This window comes from Macrotis lagotis, chromosome 8, assembly GCF_037893015.1.
Source record: "Macrotis lagotis isolate mMagLag1 chromosome 8, bilby.v1.9.chrom.fasta, whole genome shotgun sequence".
Lineage (NCBI taxonomy): Eukaryota > Metazoa > Chordata > Mammalia > Peramelemorphia > Peramelidae > Macrotis > Macrotis lagotis.
Genome location: NC_133665.1, coordinates 67,534,672 through 67,546,854, shown reverse-complemented (window position 1 = coordinate 67,546,854; position 12,183 = coordinate 67,534,672). Strand labels below are relative to the sequence as shown.

Here is a 12,183-nt window from a genome sequence, read left to right as displayed (position 1 = left end):
TCCTCAGAATCTTTATTTCCTCATCTTTAGAATGGTTATAATACATGAAGGATTTTTCTGTGAGGAGAGTAATTTGCTTGCCTTTAGAGCATTATAGAAATGTTAATTATTATTATCTAATCAAGATTAGAACTAGGGACAGCTAGGTGGCATAATGGATGGAGCACTGGCCCTGGAGTCAGGAGTCCCTGAGTTCAAATCTGGCCTCAGACACTTAATAATTACCTAGCTGTGTGGCCTAGGGCAAGCCATGTAACCCCATTTGCCTTGCAAAAAAATCTAAAAAAAAAAAAGATTAGACCTAGCCATAAGTTGGGCATAATTTGAAAGAGAAGACATAAATCCTGCTTTGGAAAAGATGAACCAGGTAATTTTTGAGAACTCTTCCTGAGCTCAAACTTAGAAAAACTTGGGGTTTCTACTTAGCAAAGCAGGGGAAGAGGAATGAAATGTATTTTAGACACACTTCCTGCTTTTACAATGAGAAACACACCAGTATTGTGGGATCCAGGATGTCAGGATCCACTGACAAGGATCACTGAGCTCAGTTAGTAAAATCCCAATACTTTATTTTCTAAAGACCCTTCCTAGCCATTGGGTCAGAATCAGGATCTGATCACATTTTACTTAAAATGACAGTGATATCATTCATTGAATCACTGGGGAGGGGCCTAGAAGGACATTTGCAGCCAGAAAAATTCTCTCAATATAAGATTAAAAGACCTATCCTGGATCACTCCCAGAATTCATTGTGGGGAGCATGCTGATAACCATTTCTCAAAAATATGAAAATTGTAAAACTGGGCATCAAAATCCAGGTCAATTGTGCCATTACCCCCTCTTTGAGTGTGACTTGAGAGAATTTCAGGAAAATGAGGGTGTGTATGAACAAATCAAATTATGTCAAGGACAAGTTACTTGCACTTTCACCATTAACGTCATTGACAAATATTACATCATTCTCTGGGAAAAACTCATTGATCCCTGCTTGACCACCTTACATGGAGAACCTGGAAATTAAAATGTTTCATGCTTAAATATAGAAAATTATGGTCTTTGTATGTACTTTGCTGGGTGGGGGAAGAGAAAGGAGCCTTGGATGATATACTTTGCTTTTTATTCCATTTCTTTTTTTCTGTTAGCTCTTCTCTAGCAGAAATTATTATGGTATTCAGTGTGAAAAGCCATATGAGGATTTAGGCAACTTTGATTTAAAATTGATTTTTTAGGTCCAAGACAAATCAATAAAATCACATCTCAACAGGATGCCAATGCAACTACAGATAAAGGCAGCCCAGTTTTCTAGACCCATCTAGTGTTGGTGCAGTGGGCTAAATGGAGGCATATATATTCTTATGATAACCTTGAAATTTCTAACACATTTATTTTTGTAATTACTATTGCAGAAATATATATATATATATATATATATGTATGTATATGAAGCAGCTTAATTACAGAACAGGATGAAGTTTTTAAGTGGCTAAAGCAGGAATATAAACCATTTGTGTTAGATTTCTAAATGTCAGAGCTGAAGGGGACCCTGGTGATCATTAAGTCAAGATCAACAAAAGATATTATGGATAAAAGATTCTGACATCATAACATCTGGAACTGGGAAGGGACATTTGAATATTTCTCTCAGTTATATTTGTACATGAAATTATGAGAAATTGTATTCTTTCTAGGATGAGCCTTTTCAAGGTTAATAATAGTAATAATATTTTTATAGCACTTTATGGTTTGCAAAGTGTTTTGTATATGCTCCCTCACTTGACCTGGTCACTAATTCTTTTAGGGTGGGTAGTAAATTCATTTGATAGATTAGGGGATTTAGAGACACAGGAAGTCAAATGACCTTTCATAGGTGCACAGTAAATGTCTAAGGCAGGATTTGAACTCAAGTTTGCCTCTGATTCCAGTGTCATGCTATATAATACAGGGGTATGAGATACATCTGTATTCATAATTGACTAAAGAGTTATCAGTTGCTGAACTTAGTTTTATTTTATTTTATTTGATGTTCCTATAATGCTTTAAGGTATGAAAAACAAAGATTTCTAGGAGTCATGAAGTAACATTGTCACCTATGCATAGTGTTCATCTATCTCTTGGTTAAACTCTAAAGAATAATGTCTAGGAATCTATCCATTCATTAAATCGCTATTTATTAATTACCTTTTATATACTATGCAGTGCTGCTGTACAGTGGCCCAAATTGAAAGTAATTTAGATGTTGCTTTTAACCTTGTAGATTTTACAATTGAAATATGAAGATATCTATAGAACCCATTACTGTTATTACTGATAATAATATGTCTTTGCTTATTTGATCCCACCCTACTTTCTACCTTTTTATCAAAAAACCACATTCCTGATTCTTTCATTTTAACTCACCTGATTTATACATGGAGTCATGTAGTTCTAACAGTAAATGAGTTTCAATTTTTGATGGCCTTTTAGATGCTATCTGGTCTAGTTAGTTAGAAATCCCCTTTCTAACATGCTTGATAGATGATTATCTATCCTCTGCAACTACCTTTTTCATTTTTAAAAAATAGTATAAATTGCTAGAGAGTTTTTTTCTTCACAAGGAGTTGAATTCTTCTCCCTATAACTTCTACCTTTTGTTCTTTATTTCCTTATCTCTGTGCTTTGGGACATAACATTCTATATGCCTAAAATATTCTTCTCTCCATCCAAATAATCTTCCTTTTACAAGCTTGCAAATTAAAATCTCATTTCTTCTTTAAATCTTCCCTGATTATCCTCATTTAAATTGACATCTATCTCCTTACTCAGAATTCCTGAAATGATTGTTTTATAATTATTAATCAATCATATACTATATTATGAATATTTTGTACTTACATGGTTGTCTTGAAATATTATCTTAATTCTTCATTTCTTTGATGCATTCAGAAAGGATAGAAGGAAGAAAATAAAAAAGGAAGAAAGTATTTTTTAACATGTTAATGTTTTGTTTTCTGAACTATACAATAAACTCCATGAAGTGTGTTTTTTTTTTTTGGAGGGGGATGTTGAGGAGCATAATTATTAATGTTCAGTATAATTCTTTATATATAGCTGATATTTGCTGGTTTAATTTGGCTTATGAGGAATTCATAAATTGTTCCTAGATCTCTAGCTTAATCTCCTATAAAATATTCAGCTTTTTTTCTTTTCTTTCTTTTTTTTCTTTTGTTTCTCCTTCCAACCAGTGTTTCAAAAAACAAAAACAAATCAAGATCTATTTATTAGTCAGTTCTGAGTATCAAAATTATTTCCTAGCAATAGATCTTTTATCTTTCTTGTGAACATCAAATTTTATAATTCTTTACAATAAATGATGATATAGAAGAAAAAGATTTGTGTTATTTTAACCCTGATCTGGGGCTATTTATTTTGATACATGATTTAGAGAAAGATACATATACTTGTTAATATTCTTTTAATTCTTTTGAAATCAAAAGACTACTAAAACATTTGTTTTTGTTTTGTTTTTCTCTTGGCCATTCTAGGTCCCTCATGTCACGGGAGTCTTTGGCATCCACAACTTTGAGTCTGTCAGAAAGTCAGTCAGCCTTGAGTGTGAAACAAGAGTGGTCTCATGGCTACAGGGCTCTTCCTTCCCTTCCTTCCAACTCAGGCTCTCAGAATGGCAGTGATCTGGGAGACTTACTTAGCATCCCTCCTGGGACACCTATGTCCAACAATAATGTCTCCAATTCATTGCCATCCTATCTTTTTGGCATGGAAAGCAGCCACTCGCCTTACCCTAGCCCCAGACACTCTTCAACCAGGTCTCACTCAGCCCGTTCTAAGAAGAGAGCTCTTTCCTTGTCGCCTTTGTCTGATGGCATTGGCATTGACTTTAATACGATCATCCGGACCTCCCCAACTTCCTTAGTTGCCTATATCAATGGTTCCCGGGCATCACCTGCGAATATCTCCCCACAACCAGAGGTCTATGGACATTTTCTAGGTGTGCGGGGTAGCTGTATTCCACAATCGTGTTCTATCCCAAGCACTCAGCGAAGTCTTCTGGTTACCAGTGGCACCGTCACCATCCCTGCTTACAATGAGAATGGGATGATAGAATACCAGCGTATGCAGCAGCTGGAGCAAAGCAGCTTACAATCAGCAATTATGAACAACATGGTGGTACAACAGGGTCTGTCTGTTTCAGACAGCCAGCCAACTGGTTTATTAAAAAGTGAACGCTTGGATGACTTCCCAGGTAATGTCATCGATATTCCTCCTCCTCCCCCACCTCCTCCTTTGCCGCCACCACCACCACCACCACAAGGCCCTCCACCCCCTTACCATGCCCATCAGCACCTCCATCAGCCTGAGCTCATTCACCATCCTCACCCACTTCCTTTGCCCCCATCCGCTCAAGGTGCCCAGCATGAAGAGGATGGAGAATTAGATGATTTTAATGGAAAACACTGTTGTCGTTGGATTGACTGCAGTGCCACATATGACCAGCAAGAGGAGCTTGTACGGCACATAGAGAAAGTTCACATAGACCAGAGGAAAGGAGAGGACTTTACTTGTTTTTGGGCTGGCTGCCCTAGAAGATATAAGCCATTCAATGCCCGATATAAACTGTTGATCCATATGAGAGTCCACTCAGGAGAGAAGCCGAACAAGTGTACGGTGAGTCTTAAAAGCCCACACCTGAATGGTCTGTTTTCATGTGTTTCTAGATGCATTCATGTATTTCTTCAATAACATATTTTATTTTATTCAAAGAATAACTTTAATTTTGACTTTTTTAAAAAAAATCTTAAAATCATTTCCCAATGTGCTCTTATTTGGATCATGTTTGGATCATGTTTTCTAGAAGAGAAAAATTTAAGTTAAACTCAATCAGAAAATCGATCATTTTTTAAGTAATTATGTCATTGTCCATGATGTTCACCCATCTCCACTGATATATATGTTCCCCTTTTGGGAGGAACCAAGAATGGTCATTGTGTTCATGAATTCAATAGCATTTTAGTGTTCATTTAATCCTAATTATTTTAGTTGCTATGTATGCTGTTTGCTTGGTTCCTCTCTCTACCTTCTGAATCAGTTCATAAAAGTCTTCCTATGCTTTTAAAAATTCCTTATATTTATAATTTTTATGTCACAATATCCTCTTATTATATGTCCTTATTTGTTTAATTTTTCAGTGGGTGAGTGCATTTCTAGTTTGTTTTTTCTACCATACAGAGCTCTGTTGAAAATGTTTTATTATCTCAGTGGTACTACTTGAGAACCAAGTATTTATATATGTACACACACACACACACACACACACACGTATGTGTATGTTTGTGTGTGTGTGTGTCAGTACCAAGCATTTTTGTACACAAATATATAGATGGATATTTCCCAGGTAGTGATTCACATACATCAGTGGGACATCAAAGTTTAATTTTTGTAGGAAGTCCATGATAAAATTTTCCCCAAACATAACTGGCAAGCCTGGATAAATCATCTTAACCATTGCATGTTGGGTGAAGAATAAATATGCTCAGTTAAGAAAAATAAGAGCTGGGTAGGGGAATAGCATCTGATTTCTGAGTAAAATATTTCTTGTGCATTCTTAAACTGTCAGTGTTTAGCCAAATAAGAGAATATTTCTTTGGTTTGTGGATGCTTCCTAGACCCATTTGTCCTGTGATGCTAACCTATATAAAGTAAGGGCTCCTTGATTGAAGGAAATATTCAAACATTGGTACTATCCTTTCTCCAAACCAATGGAATCAATCTATGACTGACTGATCTGGGTAATGCATGCACTATCAGCAAGGAAGGTTTGGACCTTATCTAAAGCAAATACTAAGCATCAACAACCCCATTTCTCAAAGGGAATGAAAAAATATTGGGAAAGATTGCTATTTGGAAAAGAACTTATTATTAAGCAGTTTTCCTAGTAAAAATTATGCTACATATGCTCATATAGGCTCTTCGTGCCATTTTGTTCAGGTGGGTAAGTGAGTTATAATGGCTGATAGCTATAGTTAAAATGTGCAGGACTTCACATGAGCAGGTTTGTACCAAGCACAAACCTCTTTTGAGTATAAGGACATTGGGAAAGAGATCCAAGAAGAAAAAACTCCTTTAGTTCTGGAGGGGATACTTTGAATAATAAGATTTTTTTTCCTTTTTCTTTCACTGTGTAAGCTCTGAAAACTATTTTTGCTTTTTATCTAAATAGCTATTTTAAAATAAGTGACTCCCCCTTTATTTTATACCTAGCAGATACTCTGATACTATATAGAGGTCATAGAAATGCAGCATAGTACAGGGGAGAGAGGACTGTATTTGGATCCAGAGGTGATGGTTGTTATTGTTGTTATTTAGTCATGCAATCATTTCTGACTCTTCATGACCCCATATAGTTTTCTTGGCAAGATATTTGGAGAAGTTCGCCATTTCCTTCCCTAGTGAACTAAGACAAACAGTAGTTAATGACTTGCCCGGGTCATACAGCTAGTTTTTTGAGTTCAGATCTGAATTCAACTCTTCCTTACTTCAAGTCTAGTATTCTATCTACTGAGCTATCTAACTATCAGAGGACCTGAACTCAAATCCCTCCTGTCCCATTTATTTCCATGTAATCTTAGGTAAGTAATTTTACCTTTCTGGGTCTCAGTTTCCTCATTTGTAAAATGAGGGAATTTGTTCTCAGATTCTTTCTGGCTCTATATTTATGATCCTATATAGAAAAAGGTTACCTGTAATAATAACCTGAAATCAATTGACACCTGTTTTGTTTGCTCATAACCTTAATGGAGGGTATCTAAGCTATGATAGTCTTGGAAACTACAGGAAGATTTGCATTACCTCATTTTGCATTACCTCAGATAGGTTATTTTAGCAATTATTATTAGTGTGGATGGAAAGAAACATTTCTTTAAAGTTAGAAAAGTCAGAATTCCCTGTACATTGGCAATGCTGTTGGTTTTCTTATGTCTGAAATATAAATCTCTTGGAAAAGGTGCTGACTTGAACTATGACTCTTTCCTCCTAGCCTCCTCTCCCTTCTATGGCAGGTCTTCAAAATAAAGAATCTCTACCATATGCTTATGTTTGATTGTCAACATGATATGCTGAGTGTCCTCAATTAATATGAGCAAACAAAATAGGTGTCAACAGATTTCAGGTTATTATTACATGTAGCTTTTATTATGTATAATAGTTAAATTTAAAACAAACTTTAAAAAACTCTTTGGACAAAATAAAGATTTTGATCTTTTTTTGCATTTGTGAAGTTGTGTGAGACATTATGTTGTTATTTCTAAGGTGAAACCTGAAACTGATATATTGAGAAAATCCTGGTTTATACCAGTAAGGAGAATAAGAATGTTTTAGCCAGCTAAACCTTATAATTTCAGTTCTCTACATTTCATGTATCAGAGTGAGAAAGAGAATTGTAGGAAATAATATTTACTATTCAGAGCATGCTGGTGGGTTGCAACTGAATTCTAGTCAGGAAAAACCTTCAGGCTTTAAAAGAAAACAGTCCCAACTTTTAGTTCTGACTAACCTTGGGTGAAAAGTCACTGTATTTGGCTTTATTAAAATACATTGCAAAATGAATTTTCCAGAAATATTTCTTAAATTTTTCTATCATTCGGTGACTTTCATAATCATTGCTTTTTTAAAGTTTTTACAAGGTAGTGGGTTTAAATGAATTGCCCAAGGTCACACAGCTAGGCAATTATTATGTGTCTGAATCCAAATTTGAACTCAGGTCCTCCTGACTCCAGGACCGGGGCACTATCCACTGCGCCACCTAACTGCCCCCTCATAATCATTGTTTACAAGGATTTGCAAATTCCCAACTCTTTCTTGGCATAAGGTCAACTATTGTCAAACTCCAAAATTTTAATTAAAAATATAAATACTTCAGTGAAAGAGAAGCCCCAAAGGTGGATTTCTTTCAACTGCTGTCAAATTTTTTCACTGTTTCAATTAGGATAAGTATCAGAGTTACATTTCTGTCTTCTATTTTGTCCCTATCCACCACTGCTTTCTCCTCTGAGATAGACTATTACATGTAAGTCTGTTTTATTTTCCTGATACATTTAATAGAATCACTATGTGGCCTATTAAAACCCAGAAGTCCAAAACATTGACATATGATTTTTTTTTCCCTTTTCTTTTCACAGCCTTCATGTCTTATATGACTCTTGCTATCCTTCTTAGGTTCTTATTCTAGCTTTTTCTACCCTTTAATTATTGTGGAGTATTATACAACATTATTATTTGTGTAAGGGTCAAGTCTCTTTTGCTACATTGAAAGTTCCATGAGGGCAGGGTCATGCTTCCAAATAGTACACTTTGCACATCATGGGTGCTTAATAAGTGGTTGATGAATGAATGAATGGATGGATACTGCATCAATATTTACATTTTTTGTGAAGCAATTGGATTAAGTGACTTGCCCAGGGTCACACAGTTAATAAGTGTACAGTGTCTGAGACCAGATTTGAACTCAGGTAGCTTTTTATTATATATGGATTCTTTGTTACTTTATCCACTTGCAACCTAGGTGTCCCCAATATTTATATCTCAATGGTTCTTAAATATTGTATTTTTAATTTTAGGACTCTAATTTTAGAATAAGCTATATATTCTCCTATAAACTATATGAATGAGTCACAGTCATCGTGTCTTCTGAAAACCAGGATGTGTGTTGTCAGACGTTTTTTGATTGTTGCTTGGGAATACTGTCAACTTCAAACAAGATTATTGTGTAATAAAGATTTAGCAATGTTCTCAACTGATGATGGATGAACTATCTGCCACTGAAAATATGGATAGGCACTCAAATAAATGTATCTCTATCTACCTATTGCCAGTAACTATTTCTCACCCTATGAACATTAAGTTTTTGATTCCAGGTACAAATAATTCCCAAGACTGTGGTATTTTATCTCTCTTCACTTGAAAAAAAAATCTAGTGGCAGTAGACTCAGAATTTCAGTTAGTGCCAGATAAAATGACCACATTTCTCTTTTGGAAACATGAAATGATCTTTTGGTTTCTGTGGCTGTATCACATAGTGTCAATGTAGGGAACGTGCTATTTTAAAACAGTTTGTATTTTTTTCTTCATGATTGTTTAACTGTGATTAATTTGGTGTGTACAATTTTTGGAGCTAGTCATCATTTTCACTCACTTAGCTTATTGACCCAAGCAGATATGATGGCCCAATTGTGCCTAATCACCATGACTACAGGCAACACAGGGCGATTATGAAAGGCACAGTGAAAAAAAAAGGAATATGTGAAAGGTCCGCCCACTGACAACATGCTTGCTGTAAGAGGCTACTGCCAGTGCGGGCAGTGCCAAGATCAGTTTGGGTGCATAAAACAATTCTGTTGAACAAGCATCATTAAAGCATTTACTCCATTGTGAGCAACTGTGATAGGCAGTGGGTAGACAAAGATGAAAAGTGATCCAGCCCTTGTCATTAAGAAGTTTGCAATCTAATAAGGGAAAAAGACTGCCATTAGGTAGTTAAGTGGTTAGAGTCCTGGACATGGAATAAGGAAGATCCAGCTTTCCAAATTCAAATTTGGCCTCAGACACTTATTAGTTCTATGACTCTGGGCAAGTCACTGAACCTTGTTTTGCCTCAGTTTCCTCATTTGTAAAATGAGCTGGAGAAGGAAATGGTAAATGACTCTGGTATCTTTGCCAAAAACAAAACAAAACAAAACAAATAAACAAAAAACTCCAAAGGGGGTCATGAAGAGTCAGACACAACTGAAACACAACAGGAAGATAAGATACATTTAACTCATACAAGTGAAAATGTGATGAGTAGAGATCAGAGGTCAGTAAGGAATGAGGGATTTAATAAAGGAGGGATCACTTCTTGCCAGGTTATAAGGAAAAGGGCCTAGGTTAAGTCATCTGTAATCAGAAAAAATTCTTTGAGGGTAATCAAATTGGGAGGGTTAGTCCTATTTCTCTACCTATCTTTGCATTTTTCTTTTTCTCCCCTGATTCTGTGCTGCTATAGATCTAGATAAAAGTATGTAAAGAACTTTAATATAAAAGACTTAAATACTTTTAAAATCATTAATTTGCTATGGGATTCAAGAGGAAAGAATTTCCATATGATTGAGTGGGGATACAGGGAAGGAAGAGGTAACTGAATGAAATCTTAGAGGAAGAATAGGTTTTTTTTATTACGGGATATAAAAATAAAAGCAAAGATAGTTCCTGCCCACAAGTAGCTTACATTCTAATAGGGGAGTGGTGTCTAGGGAGGTTATTTTGGTTTGAAAAGTTATCTGGATGAAAGTGGAGTCATAAATGTCATCCCCTGTTTAGTTGCATTTACACCATTGACTTGATCATTGTTCCAGAAGGGGAAAAGACAGTTTTCTAGGATTGTCTTCCGCATTTAGCCCCACACTTATTAAATGAATTACTGATAATATGCTTTTGCTATTAAGTCCTATGATTCTGGAACAGCTCCACAAAAGCAAGAGAAAGGAGAACCCTAAAGAATGTATTGATTTCTCCTAATCATTCCCATCATCATATTCAGTGATTCATTTAATAAAGTTAAATTCTCTGTTAAACCTAGAAGGAAATACACACATATGCTTACAGATACACAGATATATGTAAATATATTTTGTTCATCAGATTGAACACTATTTAATATCTAGAAGTACAGCCTTAATTTAATTCTTAATGAAGTCTGTTGAGGTTTACTAATTTTTTGAGTAGAAGGATTATAGGGATATATCATCATCACCATCATAATGTTGTGTTAATGTAATTTCTAGAGAGCATTAAGGTTTACAGAGCAACTTTCCACCAAAACGTCCTATGAGATTTGCCCTGCAAATATTGTGATCCCCATTTTACAGATGAAGAACTTGAGCTTTGGAGATATTAAGTTCTGGCTGTAAAATTGTTGCCAGGACTTGGAGAAATTGATGATCTGCCATCAAGCACAATAGAAAGTAATTTTGCCTGGAGTTTAGGGAGTGGGAACAAGAGACCTAAGGGATTATGGGCTGCCACTTATAAGTTGCTTATTTTTCCTGGATGAATCCTGACCAATCATAAAAGAGATTTTTGCAAAACTTTCACCCACCCATGGATTTTCATAAAAATGTCACTGACCAAAAGACAGCTTTGAATTTTGTATGAATTGACTCATTTCTCCACAGGCATTTTGACTGGCAAAACCCAGAATATTTGTTTTGGCCTGAATATTGGGCAGTTCACTTTTAAAGATATCTCTGTAACATTTAAAAATGAATACAAGAAAATAAATTCAGAGCCTAAAGTATTACTCTGTTTGTTGACTGCTTCCAGAATCTCTAGGCCAGGATATTTCTTGTGGAAAACTAATTCATTATGAATCACAGGAAAGGGCAAAAGGTATAGATACATCATAACTTTTATTGTATTTCTAGACTAGGATTTAGTACTTGTAATTATAGACTTTTAGACTTAAAGAATCTTAGGGAATCATTTAAGAGTCCACACTCATTTTCTTTTATTTTCTTTTTAGGTTTTTGCAAGGCACAGTTTAAGTGGTTTGCCTAAGGCCACACAGCTAGGTAATTATTAAGTGTCTGAGGCTGGATTTGAACTCAGGTACTCCTGACTCTAGGATCCACTATGCCACCTAGCTGCCCCCACACTCATATTATAGATGAAGAAACTGAGACCTGGAAAGGATGATGATGATAACAATAACTACCATTTATAAAGCACTTACTATATGCTAAACATTTTACTACTATTATTTTGTTTATCACAGCAACCCTTGGTGTTGGGTGTTGTTTTTGTTCCTATTTTTTAGATCAGGAAACTGAGGCAAGCAGATTCTACTTAAATGACTTGGTCAAAGTCACATCACTGGCAAATATGAAGTGAGATTGGAACTCAGGTCACCTTGACTTTAGGCCTGGTTATACAGATAATTAGTGGAAGAATGGGAAGTAGAAACTAGGTTCTTGTAATTGATTATCTATATTTTTTTCATATATATATATATATGTGTGTGTGTGTGTGTGTGTATGTGTGTGTGTTCTTAAAGCTTCTGCATTCTGGCACTGTATTTTAAGTAAAAAACTAGCAATGACCCTTGAAGTTTTGTTTTTAGAATTGTTTTAGTTTTGAAAGCCCAACTTACAGAATTTT

The 12,183-nt window shown here is 35.4% G+C and overlaps 1 protein-coding gene across 5 annotated transcripts in view; it reads left to right on the top strand.

Moving 5' to 3' along the window:
• The window catches only part of GLIS3 (GLIS family zinc finger 3), a 595,685-nt gene that overhangs the window by 202,708 nt on the left and 380,794 nt on the right, over positions 1 to 12,183 (top strand). For all 5 annotated transcript variants that reach the window (XM_074197451.1, XM_074197450.1, XM_074197455.1 and 2 more), the window contains one exon: positions 3,522 to 4,662. In XM_074197451.1, coding sequence (XP_074053552.1) covers positions 3,522 to 4,662 — 1,141 coding nt within the window. The remainder of the gene's footprint in view (positions 1 to 3,521; positions 4,663 to 12,183) is intronic.